Here is a 24,660-nt window from a genome sequence, read left to right as displayed (position 1 = left end):
GCTTTCTCAAAATGTTGAAATTCAAAGAAGGTTCAGTTGACCCAACCTTCTTTCGCAAGAAAGAAGCCGAACATTTAATGATAGTTCAAATTTACGTCGATGATATCATCTTCAGCTCAACGAATCTTAGCTTAACGGCTGAATTCAGGAAGTTGATGGAGACTAAGTTTGAAATGAGCGCAATGGGTCCAATTAACTTTTTCCTTGGATTGAATATTAGACAGGGACCAGAAGGCATATTCGTTAACCAGGAAGCTTACACGAAGACCTTGTTGGCGAAGTTCGGCATGATGGGAGATTCCAAAGTGAAGGTTCCAATGAATTTTGGCATGAAGTTAACACCATCTCTGGATAAATCGGCTGTTGATGTGACACTCTATCGTCAAATGATAGGGTCTCTAATGTATCTAACATCTAATAGACCAGACATAATGTTTTCTGTTTGTTATTGTGCAAGGTTTCAAGCGAATCCTAGAGAACCTCATATGGTTGCAGTGAAAAATATCTTCCGCTATCTAAATCCAACCTCGTCTCTCGGTCTCTGGTATCTTGCTAAATCCGTATTCTTTGTTCAAGTCTTCCCTGACGCTGACCTTGGTGGATGTGGTCTGGACCGGAAGAGCACAACTGGCGGGTGCCAATTTCTTGACGGTAAACTCGTCAGTTGGAAATTAAAGAAACAAACTTACGTGTCACTTTCCACAGCCGAAGCTGAGTACAACGCTGCAGCATCCTGTACATCACAAGTCATATGGATACAAAGCCAACTTCGGGACTATGGCTTAAGCATGAAGAAGATTCCCCTCTACTGTGACTCTAAAAGTGTGATACGAATATGTCACAATCCTGTGCAACACTCCAAGACCAAACACATTGCACTAAGATACCACTTCATCAAGGACCATGTTGAAGATGGCAATGTTGAAGTTCACTTTGTTCGGTCCTCAGATCAACTGGATGACATCTTTACTAAGGCCTTACCAGAAGAAAGCTTTAATAAAATACTACAAGGCCTGGGAATGATGGAATCTGAGTTGGTACTAAAACCACTTTCAATTCACTAAAAATTGGACAAGCGAAATAGAGCGAACGCTCGGTTTATTTCGGTTCCGTAATTTTCGGGAACCGAAATGAACCAAACGCTCGGTCTATTTCGGTTTCTGAATTTTTGGGGACCGAAATGAACCATACGCTCGGCCCATTTCGCTTCATCTTTTTCTAAAGTTTGGTTTTGGTTGTTTATATTTGTATAAATTGTTTATCTTTTCGCTTATTTTTCTTTAGCTTTCATCTTTCAAAAATCCAAAAATATTTTACTTTCTGTTTTTATCATTTTTTAGAAATTTTCAAAATCCAAAAAATATTTGATTTTCTGTTTTTATTCTTTTTCAGAAAAATCCAAAACTTCAAAAATATTTTCTTTTTGTTTCGTTTTGTTTTGTTTCTTTTATCACTTAGGATTGAAGATCACAAACGCGTTACAAATTGGAGCTAGGGCAAGTATGACATTCTTATCTTTGTACTGGTTAAGTGTCCCTAGAAGCATCATGTTGTATGTAGACTAAAGCCTCCAAGACTCGGAGTGAAGCCTTAATGATTCGATCAATACCAATCCTTTCTTCCCAATTAGGCTGCTAAATTCACTCAAGTCATGAGCTACCTTACTCTTCTCTTATTGAGTTAAGAGTTTTCTGCTTGGTCAATGTTAAATAAGAGAGGTACTTTCGGTTCTTTAACAACCTCATCTTATATATCCATCACGTTTCGCTCCACAATCGTAACCCTTGAGACTCTCAGCAATTACCACTGAGGTTTACGGTTACACAAAATTTGTGTTGATGATCTTAGATACGTTCACTACGTGCTAAGTGAGACCCAAAATCCAACAACTTAATTGAATTAATGGTGAACACTTCAATGTTCAAGCTATTACTTGTTTCATAATGAAATCTCATTTTATTTTTGTGTGATCTTTATGAAATTGTCTAACACCAAGATATTTCTTCCCATAAGATCCAATTTCGTTTTTTTTGTTTTTGAGATTTCTTATTATCTTTCAGTCAATAAATACTATATCCGACCTACTTGTTCAACATACCACATCGGTCTCACACGTACTTCATCCCACTTTCGGTCTTATTTTAAGAACCAAAGTTCGGTTGAAGATAAACCACCCATTAAAGCCTATATTAGAAAAGATGCCTTTCAATGTTTCTTAACAAACATTTGATCGTATTTCAATGGGAAACCACAATGACACTTCTAAGTCTCTCTTGACTTTGAAGAAAGAGATTCGTGCCCGGGATCTATAGTTTCGTGTCTTAATTGACATTACTCACATCCCACACACTTCTTGCTTTATTTCTTTTCCTTTGGCACACTCTTGCACGAAGATTTTCATGATTTTCCAAACTCTTGTTTGTGGTACTAATGGCTCTTTTCAGATTTGTGCTTTCGGTTATGAAAGATATGGTAGTTCACTATTATATGGAGCAGAAGTTACTTAATATGAAGCGAATGGATAAGTCATATATTGCTAAGGAATTTGAATCCTTTGGAATTTGAATGGGCGGTCTTTGGATAAGATTTCAAACGGGTGCGTGAATTTGAAACGGTTTCCTAATGTCACGCCGCCAGACATATTATAGGGGTAACACGGCTATCAAATCGCGCCTTTTCAGGCATTGATATCGAAGGTCTTGGAATCATTACAACGGATTTTTCTCTCTCCTACTAATTGTATATAAGATCTTCCCACCCCTCTTTTGGCTCTTTACCGTTTCCAAATTTTTTGGAGCAAAGAAAAACGATTATTACTGTTCATCATCCTCTTCACCTGCAACAATGGCTGAATCTTCATCCGTCCATGAACAAACTGCATCCTCTCAATTATTGGTTATCAAGTCGTATCAGAATCTGATCATCAGTCTAAATCCTTTTCTTTATGATTCATACATGCTTGAGGTGCTTGAATGCTTAAAATATTTGCCACTCGTCGTTGCCCTCACCAAGGTAGAGTCTGTGTCAATGTCCTTGTTATCTCAAGTGTATACCTCCGCTGTATATGACAAACGCAAGGATAGGATCTGTTTCGACATCTTCAGTCACAAGTCATCCATCTCCAAAGCACGATTCTATAATCTTCTAGGTCTTCCCATTGATGATTCTCTACCCAGCTATTCAAGATGTTTTACGATATGGATTACATGGATGTTTTAAGTATAGTTACCAAATTCAAGAAGTCCTGCCTTCCACCTCAATGGGATAGTATTTTCACCCTTCTTGTCAAAGGGTTATCAGAACGCGTTGCAGGTTCTGACGGAGCTAGCAACGGATTCATGACCATTCTATATGGTCTTTACCATGGCATAAATCTCGACTATGGTACTCTTATCTGGGCTCAGGTGGTGCAAAGTCTCAATTCTTCATCGAGTGACTTTGAAATTTCTTATGGTCGATTCTGGACGTTCATCACTCAACGGACAAATGATCACTACAAGATTCCTATAATGACGGATGCTTTGCTTTCTTCTGTGGCCACTTTTCACACCAAGAAGATAATAGTTACCGATTCTAATAAGTACTCTTTCAACGATTCTATTCCTGAGTCAATGTACCGGTGTGTTACAAATCAGAGTCATGTCATGGCCGATTACAGAAAGCTTTCTCCTATAGGTCCACGAGAACTAACTCTAGAAATGAAAACTGCATTGGATGTTGTTGAGAATCCAACCAAACGAGGGAAGAAGCCAACCACAAAGAAGGCTGAGACCAAAGGTCCTTCAAACAAAGCTGCAACGCCTAAAAAGCGTAAAGCTGACAAAGAAGCCCCTTCGGCTCCGAAAACGAAGAAGTTCAAGAAGATGGTAAAGAAACCGAAGGATCCTTCACCTTCTAATTCTGAACATAATGAGGAGCCACCAGTCGAAGAGGAAGAAGAAGTTCAAGATGAAGGTTCACCAAGGGGAAACACACCTCCCCGATCTCCAACTCCAGAGGTACAACTTAATGACTTTGTTCCTACTCCACCTTCTTCTCCACCTACTACAATTGTACCTATTTCTGTTGCTCCAATTCCCCCACCCATCTCTACTTAACCTACTTCAACCTCACCCTTACCTCCACCTGTCACTACTCTCCCAATCTCATCTGCACCAATACCTCCTCCCATTATCTCTCAAGCAACTTCTACAACTACCACAACAACCGAACCTCCGGTTCGTGTCAACGTATCTGATACGGGGGCACCTACCATTGAAACCGAAACCACTGTTACCACAAAACCTCTTTCACCATCACCTTCATTAGATTCAACACCTATTCTCGGTGGTGATAATTTTGAGTATGACTCTACTTACTACAGTCCTTATCCGCTTCCAAGTGAAGACGACAATGATGCTCCTGTGACGACACAACAGTTAAAGGATCTTAATGCTAAACTTGATAAGTTGATTGCTTCATCAGCTACTTATTTTAATGTGGTTATGAAGGCTTTTCTTGACACATCTCTTCAACGGTATACCGAATCCATTGACAAATCCACAAAAGCAGTGAATGCCTCCACATCTTCATGCAAGAAAGCGACAATCGAAGTGGCAGATCTCATTCGTGATTCAAAGATCTTCTTAGAATCCTTCAAAGGTCATGCAGATTCCAACGCTGCCAAAGTAAATACCACGGTTGATTCGCTCTCCAACTCTCTTCAAGAAGAGAAGGCAAAGTTTGACACAGGTAGGTCTGAAATCAAAGATGATCACTCTTCTCATATTACTTCGGTCAATGCTCAACTTGACAAGCTTCATGCTGATCTGGCCATGGAAAATAAGATAATGGATGAACTTGCTCGGAAATCAACAACAATTGAAGTTCAGAATGTTCAGCTTGCTCAACCGAAGAAGGAGATTGACACATTGAAGACCGAACGGGCTGTTCTGAGAAGTTGTACCGGTGACGTTTTGCCTCTTCTGGGTAATCTTGTTAATGCCCATGACCCGATTCTCACTCTTAAAATCCGAAATCACTTGACAACAAAACTCCTTCCTGCAATCGAAATGTTAAGTCAAATGAAGGGTGTTACGGAGCCAATTGTTACTCCGCAACAAGGGGGAGAAAGTTTTAAAACTACTACAGTTCCACCCAAAGTGACTATCAAAACGGAACCGAAGGTTAATGAAGCTTCGGGTTCTGGTGTTCAAAACAAACCAAAGGGTACCTCTGATGATAGTGATGATGAAGAAGAAACAATAGCAGAGGCTCTGAAGAGAAAGAAAAGAGATAAAGAGATAGATGAAAACCTTCGAATAGCAAGAGAAGAAGAAGAGAGAGAGAGCGCAAACAAAAAGAAGAACATGATGCTATAGCTTGCAAGCAGGCTCTTTTCCCTACATGGACTCTTGAAAGATTAATCAAGGAAGCGATCGAGTCCCGAGGCGCTCGGTGGTTGGAACCAGTTGCTACATTTGAGTGTTTTAACTCGAAGGATTCACAGTTTGACATGCCTATTACCTAAAAGGCTTTCGTGTTTCACTTCTTCGATTCAACTGTTGTAGTTCCTTCCCCTCATCCACAGATTGATCGTGATCTCATTAATTACTATCTTAAATACGCTTAACTTCAATACTTGACATGGAGTTCCCAGAAGATTACCTCTGTCAAAGTATTGAAACCCACTACTGCGGGAAAATTTATCAATGTTAGTTTTAGGGTGACCCGAGGCTCAGACAACTTGACTCATATGATTTCCTTAGCTAATCTTCCAAACCTGAACCCTCATGATTGGATTTTGCTGTTCAATCTTTTTCTCACCAAACAACATGAGTATGAACCGATCCTCGAACATCTTAAGAGAATGTTGGCTTCCTATATCCATGAAGTTGCAAAGATGGATCAAGAGGTTGCTCATGTTTTGAGGAAGAAACCGACGGTGAAGCCCATTGGGAAGCCAGACGATGTTAATAAAATGAAGTTGGACCATATCAATTCAACTCATCTCACTGTCATGTTCACAAGAGGCGAAGGTGAAAATTTTATATTCGCTCTTGTTGACAAACATCTGTTTTCCACCGTCTTCTTGGAACATATAGTTGATCTCATCCATCGGTGTAAACATAATAGTGATTCTGATAAGAAGAACTTTACTGACATGCTTCTGTGGTATATAACATTTCAACAAACTCTTTTGGCCATAACACCGAAGGTGTTCAAGACAGTCAAGAAGTCTTCCGTTGCTCAACCGAACTGATGTCTCGCCTCAATTGACACAAAGGGGGAGATTGTTGGGTTTAAGAGTATTACGTCATTGGGCATAATGTTTTTGCTTTTGTATACCCGGTTTGGGCCTGTCCAACTGTGGATTATGATTAGCGTTTACTTATAAATAGTGCATGCATGTATAGCCTTTTAAGGTTAACAATTCTCATTAATTACTGCATTGTAACCCTAAACACCTCTACAGTCGAAGTTCTTAGTCGAGCTCTTCTGAGGTGTTAAAGATTAATCATTCGACATCATTTGATTCATTCTTGTGTTCTTGCTTCATTATTCTTATTTATCTGTTTAGAATCTTACGATCTATTTGTGTATTATTCTCATCAGGGTCCTATTTATAGTTTAGGTAACTTGTAGATAAATCTGGATTTGAATAATTAAATATTAGGTTTAATCTCCAATTCATATCATTTACTTATCAACTACCAAAAGGCTTCCAGAAACCTTAGAAATTCCTCCAAAACCGTCCATGCTCATAGAAAGTTCTAGAAATTCTTTTTTTTTGTTCAACAATTGAAAAATACATTTTACCCATTGCACCTTTAATTAATTCTAAATAATTGCGAATAAATTCCTAATTAATTCTGATTAATAATTAATCAATTCCAACTATTTCGAACTAATTCAAAATTAATTATTATATATTTTAATTAATATATTAATCACATTATATATTAAGAATTCATTTTATCCCTCTCTTAATATCAATTCTATTTATTCTAGTTATGAGGGCAACCCAAAATGGACTTACTTTTATTCACTAAGGGGGTGTTTGGTACAGGGAATTTAGAGCAGAGAAATAGAATGTATTCCATTTCTCTTACTTGGTTAGTGTTTAAAAAGAAGAGAAAAGGAAATAAATTGATTCCATTTCCATCTTATTAATTCTCCTTTTTTATAAGGAAATGGGGAGAAAAGGTTACCAAGAAAACAAAAAAAAGCGGAGAAATGGAATCACATCTCGACTTTGATCCTTAGGGATATCAATTTTTCGTCAACAATCTCCTTAGAAATCGATTTCTTCACATCGACATCAAAAAATCGATTTCTTCACACTTCAACAAATCGATCTCTTCACATCAACGACTTTGAAGTCGATCTCTTTATCCCAAATTTCTTTGTCAGTTGATTTTGCAAACCTAATTCCAATTACAGGTAATTACTTTGATTTTGATTTTGATTTTAAATGGTTTATGATTATTGGTCAATTTATTACATTGATTATTGGTTGATTTATATAAAATGAGAATTGTAATCTCAACATGAAATTGTAATAAAGTGAGATGTGGATTAGATTTTGATCGTATCATAAGGAACATCGTCATTTTCATTAAATTGTTTGGGATTCCAAATATTAGTATTGTGAAGCAAATTTGGACTTGGTTTTTGCTTTATTATGTTGCAAAATTTTAGCCTAACTTTGAACAAGCATAAATTCCTCATACAACCTCGGGTCGAATTGATTTTTTTTTACTATATTGTTGTCCTCTATCTCGGATTCATTTTAGGATAAAAGAACAGATTAACTGGTTAATAATTCACCAACTTACACAACTTTAAAGATGGGCTCTTAGAGCTGTTCGTTCTTTTTTTCTGCATTTGTAAAATTTTAGCCCCACTTTGAACAACCATAAATTCCTCATATGATATCAGAACGAGCGAATTTTTTTTCCCATTTTGTAGTCTTTTGTCTTGGCTACATGTTAGACTTAAAAAATAACTTAATTTATTAAGAGTTGGATGTGGTGTACAATACTAAACTGAGTCTGTTACCCTTGTTTTTACTATTTCAGCTTTTTTTAGAATTTTTGCCTAACTTTGAAAAGCCATAAAATCCTCATACAACCTCATAACAGGCTGATTTTTTCCCCAGATTGTAGTACTCTATCTTAGCTACATATTAGGCTCCAAAAACTGCTTAGTTAATTAAGATTTGGCTGAGTTATACAGCCCTAAACATGGGCTGTTAAAATTGTTAAAATCTATTTCAGAATTTTATAACTTTTTGTCCAACTTTGAACAACCATAAAATCTTCATACGATGTAACGACCTAATTTTTATCAAGAAATTTTTTCGTTTTTAATTACTCAAACAATTCCCATAATTCATAATTTACCAATCCATTTGTTTTTCCCAAATCACAATTATTACAGTTTCAATGTACTTTGAAAACATCAGATAGTCCCATCACACAAAAAGAGAGGTAGAGTGCACGCCACATCATCACGCCTTGCCTTTGCCCTTCGGCTCTGAAGTACCTGAAACAATCAACAACCTGTAAGCGAAATGCTTAGTGAGTTTCCCAAAGCATACCACACACACCCAAACCACATATCATATATCCTGTTAGCTATAAAAGCCACACACATATCACATAAGCCATGCATACACGAAACCTGAGGGAATGCCATGGGCTACCCCACATGGTCTTTACCTAGGACTGCCATGGGCTCTCCCATATGGCCTTACATCCAGTGCCATGGGCTACCCTACATGGTCTTCACCTAGGACTGCCATGGGCTACCCCTCATGGTCTTACATCCAATGCCACGGGCTTCCCCGGGGTCTTCATACAAAACATGCAATCGCATAACAAAACACATAATATCTAACACACATGTTACAATCACATAATGGGCCGGCCTTGGTGCCTTAGACCCATAGGTATGGTGAGAAACTCACCTGTCATGAATGCTGAACTGACACTTTGCGACCAAATGTACCCCACAGGCTGCTCCATGTAACTGCCTACAAGTGTCATACAGTTTCCAGTCATTTCCCAAAGTCCATCCTGGTCAACTTCAGTCAAGGTCAAGTCAACGGTCCATGTTTACCCTAACTTGCTGAGTACGACTAGTAACTCGCCAAGTTTCCCCAGAATAACATCTACTCGCTGAGTCACCGAGGCGACTCGTCGAGTTCATACAGTTTTGAATGATAATCTAAGGTCATTCGTCGAGTTCCCTTTCTGGACACTCGACACGTCTACGAACATCCAACCATTGGGGAAATCTTACTTGACTCGCCGAGTTGTTCCGTCAACTTGCCGAGTTCTAGGTAACCTTCATCTGACTCGCCGAGTTACTCATCCAGCTCGCCGAGTTCTAGGCAAAATTCATCGGGCTCGCCGAGTTGTTCATCCAACTCGCCGAGTCCATGTCTGCCTTCAAATGACTCGCCGAGTCACCCCCTATGACTCGCCGAGTCCTTTCAGATCCAAAGCCATACATACCCTTTTTGAGCCATGCAAAGCTTCCAAACTACAGATCTAGGCTCCTGAGGCATGCTTTCCACGTAAAGTTGCAAACTTTACGTGCATGCAAGGCTTTAAGGCCCTAAAATAGCAAATCTAAGCTTGGAATGGGGTCATACACTTGAGGGAAGGTACATGCTAAGCTCAACTGTTAACTTTATGCATCTTAAGGCCAAAAGGAGTTCAGATCTGAAGTTACAACTTCAGATCTTGGCTTAAACACAAAATCCCTTTCTTAGAATTCAAGCACAAGAGGGTTTTGGGTGGAAATGTGCCAAGAGACAGCTTAATACCTTTAGAAAGTGCTCCACAGGAGTAGATCTAGAATCCCCACGAGCCCTTGCTTCTTCTAGCTTGATTCCCCAAGAGATCCCTTCACCAAATCCCTCCTTCAAGCTTCAAAATCACCAAGAACACACTCACACTCGAATAATGGTTTTAAGGAGGTATAAAGTTGGAAAGGGGAGGCCAAGGGACGCTAATAACCCTTTAAATAGGGTGCAAGGCCCTGGAATCTAGGGTTTTATCTGCCCGCATCTACTCGTCGAGTACCATAATGGACTTGGCGAGTAGATCATTAAACCCCCGTGTCCAAACCCGTTACTACTCAACGAGTAGAGAAGCCAACTCGCCGAGTAGGTCCTCCAAGAATCCAAACCGAAATGTCATTATCAATACCTGAGGATCGGGGTGTTACATACGAGAATGGAATGAGGCAATTTTTTTCCAGATTATAGTTCTTTGTCTTGTCTAGGTCTGTGGCTGAAAAAATAGTTTATTTGATTTAGTTATTGTTGAGTTATGCAACTTTAAATATGGGTCTTTAGGATTGTTGAATTGTTATTTCAAACATCTATTATGTAAATTTTTCTAGGCATGGCAGGACGAAGCATACACACATGGACTACTGAAGACGATGCAAAGTTTATTGAAGCATTGTTGGAGTTACATGTATTCGGAAAGTATGGTGGTGCCGACAGCGGATTCAAACCCGGAAGAAGAAAAGATTTGTTACATGGGAATGATTGCAGATGGTTCGATAGTGACTAGTCTATTTTAAGTTAGGGTTTTTTAGTTTTTACGAATATTGAAGTTGACTCTTTGCACAGTCTATATTAGACATAGACACATAGTTATGTTTTTTTAGTTTTTAGAAATATTGAAATTTACTTGTTGCGTATCCTATATTGGACATCGTTTTTTAATAGTATGATTTTCAGGTTTCGTTAAAATCTATTTGTAAGTTGTTCGTTTATATTAGAAATATGTTTTCCAATACAGGATGTGTATAAAGTAATATTAATTTATTAGAAAATAAATTATTTGGTAACAATTAACGTTAAAATGAAAATTTTAAAATATAAAAGATGCACATTTTAAAAAAAAATGTTGTTTGAAACAAGGTAAAGAAAATCCATTTCCATTTCTCTATTTAATACAACCAAAGAAGAGAAATGATTCTCAGAGACATTTCTCCAGTTGATTCTTAGTTATACCAAACAGTGGAATCGATTCTCTTTCTCCAACTTATTTCTCTTTCTCTACATTTCCATTCTCTGCTGCAATTCCATTTCTCTGTACCAAACGCACCCTAAGATTATACTAATTTAGTTAAGAATTTAGACACCTTAATCCAACAACATCTTCTAAAATGCTACAATCAAATGTATTCATCAATGACAACTAGAATAAGCCTACACATTCTCCTTCTTTGGAGTTTCCAACTTCTTTGAGGAACTTGACAATCCACTTCCTCTTACTGAATCAACACCATTTCGTCGGTTGTGTCAAATGGCCTATAAAGGAAAACCATGTAACTTTCATTAATAACTTACAACAATATAGCAAATCAACAAAACATTTAGCAAGGAATTCACCAAGTGCAGTAAATTAAGTGTTGTGCTACCTTCATCCCCACGATCAGTATCTTCAACATTTATAGCACCTTGTTTGACACCAATGACAACAACATTAAATGAAGATAACTATCACACCCCGCTAAATCAGAAATACGGGGCATGGCAGTATAAGGGGTTTCATAGCAAAAGTTAAAAGACAACATGGACCATAGTATTAAAAAGCATTACCAATTTACAATGAGTTTGAACAACTTTTTAAAATAAATTACAATGTATTTAAAAGACAACACATGTGAATGCTCCTACAAGTGATGTGTCCTTTGGTGCCTCTTACTAGAAGATTCCTGAAAAAGCATGTAAAACGAGGTCAACTATAAAAATAGTTGGTGACTTCACAGGTTTACAGAAATATTGGTTTCTTGAATCGTAATCAAAGTTTTGATAGAAATTTCCATAAATAAAAGTACATTGCTAAAATGAGGAAATAAGTTTGCATAAACAAAGTTCGTTGTCATCATAAGAAATAAAGTGTGTTTACAAAATGAGTTGCAAAGTTCATATTCTCATGAAAAATATAGTTCATTGCTAAAACAAGTAAACAAGTTTCATTGCTAAAATAAGTATACAAGTTTCGTTGCTAACATAGTATACAAGTTTCAATACTAAAATGAGTATACAAGTTTCGTTGATAAAATGAGTATACAAGTTTCACTGCTAAAATGAGTATACAAGTTTCGTTGCTCAAATGAGTATACAAGTTTCGTTGCTAAAATGAGTATACAAGTTTCATTGCTAAAATGAGTATACCTTTTTTTTTCTCAAATAAGTATACAAGTTTCATTACTAAAATGAGTATACAAGTTTCATTGCTCAAATGAGTATACAAGTTTCTTTACTAAAATGCGATGTAAGATTCGTATGTGCATCAAGTTTCCAATCATGAGTTCACAACCCAAGCCTAATGAACGAATCATGCCCTACTGACTACTATGTGTATTGCAAACATAGTGTATAAAATATGATAAAATGCACTCAGGCGAATCGTGTGAGTGAGGAGTTTTCTACCTCCTAATAGCGTTAGCCATAATGACCATGGGCTCAAAAGAGTTAATGAGTTGTGTCAAATGTTTCTAGGGACTTAACCGTGATACTGTCCACATGAATTAAAGTAACATACACATACATGCAAAATATAACAACCAAGTTTATACGAGTCAAAATAAATACAACGAACATAAGCAATTTAGAACATGCTTTTCCACCCCAAAACATGAAAACCAAAAATAAAAGGAGGTGTGAATACTCACAATGATGCATAAAGGTATTTGTGATGTGTTGAGCTAACTTCCCTCATGTCCTACTACCGATTCCCTACGATATATACTTAATTTCTACAATAGAATTATGCCAATATTGTGTCAAAATTAGGTTTTGTATAATTTACATACATTTTTCTATAAATTCAGATTCTCATGGATCAATTTGTTAAATAACAAATTTAAGTGAAAAATCCTATCTTTGGCAATGTTAATTGAAGTGTAACTATAATATTTTGGAAGGTGTTTCAAATGGTTAAATATTCAAAATTAAGTCAAATAAGTTATAAAATTTTCCCAAACTTTGTATTTGAGTTTTAACTGAAGGCAAAGACATTAAAATAAATTTTCTTGAAATTTTGATTTGTCTAACTATTTTTAAAAAGATTAACATGATTTTTAACAAGTTAAGAAAATTCTCCAAAAATTTTGTAACACTGATATTCATCATATATAATTTGGTAAAAATATAAAACTTGGTTTTTAAAAAGATTAACATGATTTTTAGCAAAAATCAAAATAAATAGGTATCGGTTTATAAAATTCTCAAAACATTTTGTGCCACAGTTATTTAACAAATATATGATGAGAAAAATATCAATATTGGTTTTCAAACAGTTTAACTATTATTCTTTGTTTTATTCATTAAAATAAGCATTAATTCACGACAAATTATTAAACAGTAGGTAAAATTGACTAAACTTTTTATTTAAGATTAATATGTAATATAAGATATGCTAATGAAGTTTCATAAGTTTTCGGATGAGCATAGATATTTTTCATCAATTTAATCTCTTAAAACATTCATTAAATCGGGAAATATAAGAAACTGTCTTGGAAAAATCTAAATTTTCTTCATGGAGTATTTACAATGTCTAGAATATGCGAAAATTATGAAATATGGATTTGCGCATTCATAACTATATTTTACTATTTATTTATCTTCAACAAAAATAAATTAGAAATCAATAGAAAACAGCCTTAGAAATGCATAGAACTTTGTGAAAAGTCTTTTCTCAGTGCATAGGTGATATCCAAAATTTACTAGAATTTAATTACCATATAAATTATTTTATATAAATTAATGCTCTATTTTCTTGCAAAATTTACAATAAATCGAGAAAAACTCGTTATTTTCTGAAAATTTCCAGAGCATCTCTTTTTGTTTAGATTCCTGGAAAAATTGGATTTGAGCAGAAAAGAAGTTTTACATATGTATTTATGAATAAATCCTTTATAAGCATTCTTAACAATGTACTTTGATCATCAAGCCTTTAAGCTTGATGTTCATCACATTCATTATGATTTGAAGACCATGAATGAACTTTTTTGTTCAAAATGATGTTTCTAAATGAAAAACTTGAATGCATGTGGTTTTGGATCTTTAAAACTTGAAAAACTCAAGTTGATGAATTTGATTTTAGTTTTGATCATTGGATTTCACCTTCTAACAACATGCATGTTGTTTTTGGGTGAAATAATACCACAATCATCATCAAATTTGACATGAATGAACATGCATGTGAATAATCTCAAAGAAAATTGTTTATGGAGACGAAAAATGCAAGAACACTTGTAATTGTTTATTGGAAATTGAAGGATGATGAAGGAAAGTTGTGTTTACCTTGAAGAACAACTTCATAGGGTGAAAATTGTTGAGTAAAATGGAATTCTTGCTGCCAAAATTCTGTGAGTTAGAAAGAGGCAAAAGAATGGGGGTTTCGAGAGAAGAAATGAGAGAAAAGAGACATTCTGTCTCTCTGAATACCCAATCCCTCTTGTCATCTCTTTGGGGTTTCTCTCCACCAAAATTGGACACCAAAATATAGAGATGTATGTGAACTTATGAAGAATCAAATGTAAAAATCTCTCCCGGTGATATTGCTTCTAGGTTCGTCGTTTCTAGAGAGAAGGATGAGTGAAAATTTTAGAGAGAGAGAGAAATGGAAGGTGGAGTGAATGGGTGATTGAAATGATTAGGCTTAGGGAAGAGGTCACTTGGGGAAGAGAGGAAACTTTATGTTATTTTATTTATTTATTTTGTATTATCTCCTGAATTTTTATAAAATTTCTTTTAATTTATATAAAATGTGTATTTTATATAAATTTTGTTCATAACTCTTGGATTTGTAGCTTATAAATGTAAGGTTAATGTTACAGAATTAAATTAATTTCCTTGATTATATTTCCACATTTTAAATATATGTTACTCCCCATAAATACGGTCCAAAAAAATATCATTTTAATTTAATAGTAAAACCACAGTTATCAACCCATTTCATCAAAACATAAGTTATAATATCTTAAACATTGTCATCATAGTTTCAAAACATCAGAGTAAATATCCCAGACTAAAACATCTTGGTGTGTGCAATGCAGTCATCCCAAGCTCTTCTCTTTGCAACTAGAAGTACCTAAAACCAAAAGTTAAAATCATAAGCACGAAGCTTAGTGAGTCTCCCCAAACTACCACATACCAGACACGTAATCACATACTGCAAACATTGGGCCTAGCCCACTACCTTGGGTCCCACCCGACATTGGACGCATACGACATCAGGCCCCGCCTGGCATTGAGCCCCGCTCGGTATATAAATTTGTTTCTACCAGGCCCCGCCTGTCTCTGGGTGCCGCCTGCTATGCACATGCAAACATGTAATCATAATCAAGCTAGTACATAACAGGAAACACAACACTATAACTACTAGTCTCAAGGCCTTACCTATCTTGGGCCCCGTCCCTACTCTGCTACTGATGAGATATGGAACCTTGTCCATACTCAGGTAGTGATAAGATACGGGGCCCCACCTACACTCATCTCCCTACCAGGAACATACAAGTATTACAAAGACAACAAGTATAACTAAACATGCATCTCTTCCTTGGGTATCACTTGATATCGAACTGTAGTTCAGAACATACATGTAAACCTTCCTCGGGCCCCACCCGACATCGAACCGAAATCCGAAAGCATAAAAAATACATCGGATCTAAATCTGGTATACACTAACAGACATAAACGGGCCGACATAGGTGCCTTAGACTCGTTCCTACATGAGAAAACTCACCACACAAGCTGACTGTAGAATCCTGTGACTAGACCTCTTGCTGCTAGCTGGAAGATCCCCGAACTGCTGATCTCTTGAATCCCTGAGCTACCATTACCCAAAAGAACAGTTAGTCCAAAAAATAATCCTCTTTTATGGTAAAATGACCATTTTACCCCTAGTCCACCTAGCTCCATATCTAAGGCCCAAAACCATAATACAAAAAGGCCAAACACTAGGTAGGCTTCCCAAGCCCACTAATGGTCCAATTTGATAAATTGATCCCAATCCCTTTAATGAACCTTTACCTACGCCCAAGCATTTTCTTAGGCTAAATTATCCTACTTAAGATGACCCATTGAGGCCTAAAGATCCAAAGTCCAAAGCATGGCCCAAACTGAGATGCAAAACACGTCAAGCCCATGTCTGATGAGTACGCGAGACGTACTCCTTTGTACGCTAAGCGTACTGGCAGAATGGTTTGTACGTCCATCGTACTTCCCTATTAACCCATTTTTCGCATTAAGTGCTTAATACTTTAATCCAGAAGCTACAATCATAGATCTAAGTCCTTTTCAACGTCGTAATCTATAAAGTCACTGACTTGGTGACTTAACATGACCCTATTAAGCCCAACTCCAAAATGGCATTCTATTCTCATAAAAATGATCTTAGCTCATGAATAAACCCAATAGGACATCCAAGATGGAAACTGTCTGCCTTAGGGACTTATTTAGAACTGAGAGTAGCAACTCTAAGCCTATGAGTCGGATTTGGACCATAAAGCTCTATACTTGGGACCAAAATGACTCCAAAACCAAACTACACTATATCTAAGCATACTTGAGGAAAGTTCAAGGCTTTAAACCTCAAGATGATCTGAAATGAAACAACAAACTCAGATCTATAGCTTATCCTTTGAACCACCACCTTGCTTGGAAAATGGCTTCACACCACCAAAATGCTCTCTAATGGCCTCCAAAGCTCCAAGAACACTCAAGGGAGGATCATGGTTTTGTGGTGGCTGTCTAAGAATGAGAGGGAGGTTGATATCTAGGGAATTATGTTCTTTATATAGTGCATAGCCCCCAAAATTAGGGTTTAGCATCTTTGAGTGTACGCTGGGCGTACTTTCGTATGTTGGTCATACTCCTCAAGCACCCATGTCCAATTTCATCTCTACGTTGGGCGTACCCCCATCTACGCTAGGTGTACTCTCACACCTGCCACCTTGCATGCATGGTCCTTTCTTGCCATTCTTCTCCATTAAGGACCAATAATGCCAATAACTTCAAAGTGCTATAACTTCTTCATTCTAAGTATGTTTCCGACAAACTTTATATCCATGAAAAGGTGGCGAGAAATCCTACGTTGCGAGTAACTCCTCATTACCTAAAACTTCCCGAACAAGATCCCAAAATCTTCAGAAGACTGAGATGTCAAATTTACAAGTATGCCCTTGGCCTTCGAAGCCAGAATTAAATCCTTAAATCTCGTATGCCCTAATACTCACATCCGAAACGGACCAAAACCTTCCTTTCCCAAGGCCCTAACCTCATGACAACTGATGATTGGGTTGCATCCCCTAGCAACGAAGCACTTTCAGAACTAGGTGTTACAACTCTCCCCTACTTAAATTAGATTTCGTCCCCGAAATCTCTCCTTACTAACACCTATCATCCAACAACTGATTTGAGGAACACAACCGATGATTCTACGCATGAAACAATATTCCCAAGACGACTGAAAGCGAAACCGACCTTACATTATGAAGAAAACGAACTTCAAACTTCCGCATACCACATCTTTCTTCCTAGAGTCTGAATCCCATACTAGTCTATCTCCTTGACCGACTACTATTGCATAACCATATGCTGGTCAATTATACTTGACAGAAGGCTCAGATAATCCTTCGAGTAGAAGATTCATCCCTGCAATGGTTGGACTCAAACGAGAGCTATGCAACAGGGTCAAATCCATTACTCTAAGATTATTTAATCCCGCTACAAGTGACTTATCACTTCCGATCCACAAGCTACTTCACACACAAGAACCCTCATGATCATTACTTTTGCCCGAACATCATGCTGCCTCTTGCCTTCTTTCCAAAAGGACCGGGACCTCCCAGGTCCGAACCTATCTGTCCACTATCTGGAATACCGGATTCCCTTTGGTTACTGAACTAGTGATCATCCACTCGTTCGCTCTCAGCGACTTACGAATAAATCTTTGGCTATCAAAACTGCTCTATCTACTTTGCCACTCTGGCTCTACAAGTATTGGGATCCCTGGTCCCTTACTCTTGACCCTAAGGTCTTTATGAGGTCCCACATGCCTTGCTACTGTCGCACGGGTCTCACCTAAACCATACTACTGAGCGACCCTGCCCCCTGGTCTCTCTTATCTAGGGTTACACACGGGTCCAAATTCATCCTGAATTTCAATGAACTAACCTTTTCCTAATCCCTATCATGCTAACTAGGAGATACGGGCCTCACCCATACTCCGCTAACTAGGAGATACGGGCCCCCGCCCACACTCCGCTAACTAAGGGATACGGTCCCCCTCCCACACTCTGCTAACTAGGCGCTAGTGAATGTTGTAACTATCCCACGGTCTTACAACATTCTCCATGTTGTCTCACCCACTAACTATCAATCCAAAAATATTCCATGATCGACGTTCACGCAGTCTACATCCTGACTCACTCGAGTCCTCTTGGCGATCCTCCAGCCTGTTTTCCCTAACCAGCCATCTATGATCGCAAAAACACGAACTCAACATTGGGAAGTTTCTCAACTCCTAGCTCACGCATTCCTTTACTCATGAAACCACTTGGGCTGCCTTTCTTCTTAATGAGAATGCAAACTCATCCCAAATCTACGCTTCCTTCTACTTCTAAACTCTAAGAGAACTCTCCCCCACTTTTGTTCAACTAACACTTTTCCGCAAGCCTGGTCGGAAAGGTTCCCAGTCCTTCATAACATCTAGTGATCAATCTTGCTGGAAACTAATGTTTACCACCACTAGTGTTTCCAAACAAACCAACACTAAAGCAATAAGACCCTTGAAGATAGTCGAAACACTTACCGGGTTCCAATTCCACTTGCTACGACTACCTCATCCAAATGATCCACTTATACGGAGACGTCCCCTCACTACTACCCTACGACCCAAGGAATGCAGATGGTAAATGATCCGAACATAAACATGAAATACAATCCCAAGATGCAACTACTCATATGAATGCGAGAAAATGGCAGTACAATCATAAATAAAAACTGATAGGAAGGTAAAAGATATACACCTGCAACATCGGAAGCTGCTCGTGCCTCCACTATAGATAACTGGAAAGTCCTGTTTCCCACCACAGGCGTATCTGCTCGGCCTTGACGGGTATCGATGATCCTCAACATCGTAGGAGCAGGTGCTATCAATTGTTTCACAGTTACCTGACTCGGACATTAGGCCTTCTTTTGGCCCCACTGATTACAATGAAAATAGGTCAGCTCAGATCCCTGGGTGGTCATAGTAGTACAATCCCTGCTATAGTGACCAGTTCGGCCACACTTGAAGCAGCCTGAATCGCCACCACTGCCTCTCCTACACGCACCCTCGTGCGTCCTGCCACTCTTGCCATATCGGCTGCGACCCTAATAGTCCCTCGATCTCAAGTCGAGTCCCTTGGGTTTCTTCCTAGAAACCCCCTTCGCCTGCTCAGTCTCAGCCTTCCTCCTCCTGAGGTGCTCTAGGTCAATCTCCTTTTCCCTGGCTCGAGCAATCATATCCTCCAGCATCTTGCAGCTAGATCTGCTCACAAACTGTCTGATGTCACTCCTCAGCATCTCGTGATATCGGACCTTCTTCATATCCTTGTCCATGACATACTACAGAACAAGGAGAGCCCTATTCCCTGAACTTGGTGGTAATCTCCACCACAGTCTCAATCGTCTGCCGCAAATCTTGGAACTCTCGTGCTAACTGTTGTATGTTGGTCACTGGTGTAAACTCAGCCTTGAACCTGGCCGAGAAATCACTCCATGTCATCGCGTCCAATGCGACATCATCCCCAATGGCATGTCCGACCTCCTCCCACCAATCGCGCGCTATGTCCTCAGAAAATAGGAGGCGAGTTAGACCTTGTCCCCATCGGGACACTGGCTAGAACAAAAGGTGTTGGCGACGTTAGCCAACCATCTGCTGCTAGGGATGGGGTCCCTAGCCCCATGGTAGTCTGGAGCTCCACAAGCTTTGAACTCTCGGGATGTTAGTGTACGCGCCCTTATCATGGCCACCATCTCAGTATGGAAGGTTCCCAGTCTCTCATCCAAAATCTCCAATATGCCCTCCTTGACCGTACCAAAGATCGAAGGAGTTTGGTCCAACATACTGCGTGTAATCTCTGCTGATATAAACTCTCTCATCTGCTCCCCGAGCTGCTTGACTCTTGAACCTGAGCCTGATCCCTCACTGGCACCTGAATTGCCCCCTGGTCTACCCCGTAGCGTCACCATACTGAATAAATCATAACAATCATCAGGATACACATCACTATTGAGGGATTACACATGTACTCCAAGTTTTCTGGTTTTATCTCAGCCCTCCTTGACTCGAGTATAGATCCTTTGCTTTCAGTAGTACGGGCCCATACTACTTTCCACATCTATCCATACTTTCCTTAAGGATTGGGTCGACTCCACCAAGTCCCCTACTACTACTACGACTCCCAACACTACTCTCATCCTAGGCTTGCCCTAAGGTAATCACCATCTGACTCTCCGCCATCAGCTGCATAAGAAGTCCCTACTATCTCCCCATAACTAGATTACAAATACCATTACATATCACTAAGACTATATAATTCTTTGAATGAAAGGTTCTACCTTACAACGGTTAGACTTAGACGAGAACTGTGAAATAAAGCAAAACCTAGCCTTTTGAAATTATTTAGTCCTTGCAATATGTAACTTAACATATTCATTTACTAGTTAGTAAAAGATAACTAGAACTCCTAAAAGCACAGAGCAAACAACATTCGGGCATTGAGTAAACATAATCAAGCATATACTAATCAGGCCATCATACTGACTAATTTGTACTAGCATGCAGTTCTCATAAGGCTGATACACATATAACAGGCACATAAGGAATCCTTCCTAGATCCTTAGTCCTAATCTAACATGCAGTTCTCATAACATATCATAACATAAACTTTTATGGGTAATTTGGGAGTACTTACTTGAGCTCGGCTGATTGCATGCTGTAACATCCCAAAATTCAAGCTTGAAAATTTCATTTTTGAATTAATATGTTTAATAAACATTCTACCAAAACATTGTCGATAAAACAACACCTTACAAAATCATAATGTTTTGTCTCAAACCATGACATCAAAAGTAATGAAAATCAAAGTACAATCCCAAAAAATCAATGCAGAAACCATGTATGTGTGAAGCACTGCTACACCGCCGGCTCCTTCCCCTTCGATGAAGATGTACCTGAAACCAAAACCAAAACTGTAAGTGAAAAGCTTAGTGAGTTCCCCCATCATACCACATACCATACATTATCGTCGGTATCTTTCAACTAGTAGCCTTCATCGGTATCTTTCAACCGGTAACCTTCATCGGAATCTTTCAACCAGTAACCATCATCGGTATCTTTCAACTGGTAATCAACATCGGTATCTTTCAACCGGTATCCATCATCGGTATCTTTCAACCGGTATCCGTCATCGGTATCTTTCAACCGGTAACTGGGGACAATTTCACCTTACCACTAGCATACAATCAACAGATATAAACATACAGTCAGGCATATCCGGGTACTGACCTACCCTCGGGTCCTAAAGACCACTGTTAGGGAAACTAATCCCTACTATACACATAACATATCATCCAGATAAATCTCATAATCAACACATAACCAAACCAAGATAATTATCACAAAGACCATTATCTTCTAAATACCCCTTTTAGGTGGGCCGGCATTGTGGCCTTAGACCCACCCCTACCGGAAGGTAACTCACTTCAATGTCGTGCAGTGTTTGAATTATCCTCGGCGCACAAGTCGAATCCCTTCGACTCCTCGATTCCTACACGACAACCTTCAAGTCAACACACAACAAATACAACCCTAAACAGGGTCAGTCCAAGTCTAGTCAAAGTCAACTTCAAGTTAACCCGACTCGCCTAGTTGGGCCGCCAACTCGCCGAGTCCCTCACCCTTTAATCATCCTCAACCATGAACCGACTCGTCGAGTTGGGCCGTCGACTCAACGAGTTCCTCCCTCACATGAAAATCGCATGAAACTCATCCGACTCGCCGAGTTGATGAACAACTCGTCAAGTTCACCTTCATCTGATGAACAAGTTGATGGGTTTTAGCCATAAGAACTTTCCTATGTGCGCATGCAAAACCCTAATGCTCGGATCTAGGCTTTCTAATAAACATGCATTGAATCCAAGTCTTCTAATGACTAATTAGGTTAAATAACAACATTGAAACAGATCTAGAATCATACCTTTGAGTTCCTTGTTGATCTTGAGGTCTTGGAGCTTCTAGAGTCACAAATGTCACTCCTCTAATGGCTTACAAACACCAATAGCAATAAGAATGATTTAGGAGAGAGGAGAGGGGAGGAATTCGACCAGAGGTTCCTTGCTTTTAGGAGATGTGTCGAATTCCATCAGCCATGGGGTCTATTTATACTTGTAGACTCCTTAAGGGTTACAACCTAAACCCTAATTGGATAATCTTCTCTTAAGGCTATCCAAATCCATTCCATAGATAACTCTAATGGACGATTTGAGCTATCCTAAAGCCTCTAGAATCCGTCCATAGCATATCCAAATGGATTTAAAGTTTAAAGCTTAACTATCAAACAATTGACAGTTTATACCCCTTTATTTAATTAATCTCTTTAAGTCACCAAATTAATTCTAATTAATTCTTTGACTTATATTAATCAAATAACAATATATTATTCATTATATTATTCTCATAATATATTAACAATATTTACTCTCTCTTATTAAATCATCCTATCAAGTTGCTATGATGAAGGCAACCCAAAAGGACCATGCACAACCGGATATAGTTACAGCCTTAGACACTATTCCAACAGTCTCCCACTTAGATAAGTCTAGTAACTATACAAGTACAATTCGGTTTGCAATCGTAGCTCTCAAAGACGCTGTCAACTCTGATCTAATCAATCTTGTCCTTTAGATAAGGGAACGTACAGTCCTCTGTTAGATATCATGCTGACAATCCTATGGAATAGTTAGTCAAGCATTTAGGTTTCTCGATCTCTGATTTATTTGACATAGAACTTAATCGAACACATCAATTCAGTTCTGACCGGGCCCGACACATAAGTCAAATCAAATCATCGAGCGGCCGAGATATCGCTTTTACCTTCTTAGATAAAAGTTACAGATAAACTTCGACTTATATGCATTTACTTATTCATTAACCAACTATACACAACAATACGTTTTATAACACCAAGTTACTGATGCATTTTCGTATTATCAATGTACAACCAATTAACAAATAATAAACCATATATCTAGGTTTTAAGACTATATGATATTATCGTCTTGCGATCACTTTTTATATCGTATTCCATAAGGTGATTCCAGCAAGCGCGGGTTTATTCCAATTCTCAAAACTAGTTCATAAGCACTCATGAACGTTGCAGCAATCCTTTGCTATGTCTAACACAATTTAGACATTCTACACACCAATTCATGACAACCTTTATTCATATCTACTTCCAACATATGAACGATTGTGGACCATTTGAATAATTCGATTATTCCTAATAAACTCAATTATTCTGGAAGTCAAAACATGCAAAGTGAAACAATAGGTAAACAATTAACATAAGATAGTAACATTACTCATAAATAAAACTCCTTTATTTAATCATCAAATGTCAATTACATTTATCTATTACACGTTTCTAATACTATCTAATCTATGCTAATATCATCTTTCAGCCCAATACTCCTAGCATGCTGCAAGTGCTTACCCCTACTCAGTCCCTTCGTAAGCGGATCTGCTGGGTTATCTTCTGATGATATCCTCTTTACTACGAGTTGTCCTTCTTCTACACGATGTCTGATGAAGTGATATTTTCTGTCGATATGTCTTGATCTACCATGATCCCTCGGTTCCTTGGTCAAGGCCACCGCTACTTCGTTATCACAGAAAATCTCCATGGGCTCCTTTATGGCAGGTACGACTCCAAGATCACCGATGAAGTTCTTTAGCCATATTGCCTCCTTCGACGCTTCGCTCGCTGCAATGTACTCTGATTCGCACGTTGAATCAGCTACGGTTTCCTGCTTGGAACTCTTCCATGTCACTGCTCCTCCATTTAAGGTAAAGACCCAGCCCGACTGTGAACGGTAGTTGTCCCTGTCGGTCTGAAAGTTGGCGTCACTATACCCTCGCACCTTCAAGTCATCACTCCCTCCGAGGACTAAGAACCATTCCTTCGTCCTCCGAAGGTACTTAAGGATGTTTTTCACCGCAATCCAATGTGCTTTGCCAGGATTCCCTTGATATCTGCTAACCATGCTCAAAGCGAAGGCTACATCAGGGCGAGTACAAGTCATAGCGTACATGATTGAGCCAACTGTGGAAGCGTATGGTACTCGGCTCATTTCTGCTATTTCAGTTTCGGTACTCGGACTTTGAGTCTTACTCAATTTGGCATTACTTTGTATCGGTAGTTCTCCCTTCTTTGAGTTTTCCATACTAAAGCGTTTTAGTACTTTCTCTAAGTAAGTATTCTGATTAAGTCCAATTAGTCTCTTACTTCTTTCTCTTACTATCCTTATTCCCAAAATGTAAGAAGCCTCTCCGAGGTCCTTCATAGCGAAGCACTTCCCGAGCCAGGACTTAA

At 38.5% G+C, this 24,660-nt stretch overlaps 2 protein-coding genes across 2 annotated transcripts; both read left to right on the top strand.

Moving 5' to 3' along the window:
* The first annotated feature begins 290 nt into the window (after positions 1 to 290).
* On the top strand, positions 291 to 1,064 carry LOC122196577 (secreted RxLR effector protein 161-like). Its single transcript, XM_042899671.1, has one exon. It carries the CDS (start codon positions 291 to 293, stop codon positions 1,062 to 1,064), a length of 774 nt encoding a protein of 257 aa, XP_042755605.1.
* Positions 1,065 to 3,197: 2,133 nt separating this feature from the next.
* LOC111917354 (uncharacterized) lies at positions 3,198 to 5,360 on the top strand. The gene is made up of 2 exons (XM_023913044.1): positions 3,198 to 3,954; positions 4,183 to 5,360. The coding sequence occupies exons 1-2, from the start codon at positions 3,198 to 3,200 to the stop codon at positions 5,358 to 5,360; spliced, it is 1,935 nt and encodes a 644-aa protein (XP_023768812.1).
* Positions 5,361 to 24,660: the final 19,300 nt, after the last annotated feature.

The sequence above is a fragment of the Lactuca sativa genome, chromosome 2, assembly GCF_002870075.4.
Source record: "Lactuca sativa cultivar Salinas chromosome 2, Lsat_Salinas_v11, whole genome shotgun sequence".
NCBI classification, from domain to species: domain Eukaryota; kingdom Viridiplantae; phylum Streptophyta; class Magnoliopsida; order Asterales; family Asteraceae; genus Lactuca; species Lactuca sativa.
This window is presented reverse-complemented; position numbering and strand designations above follow the sequence as displayed.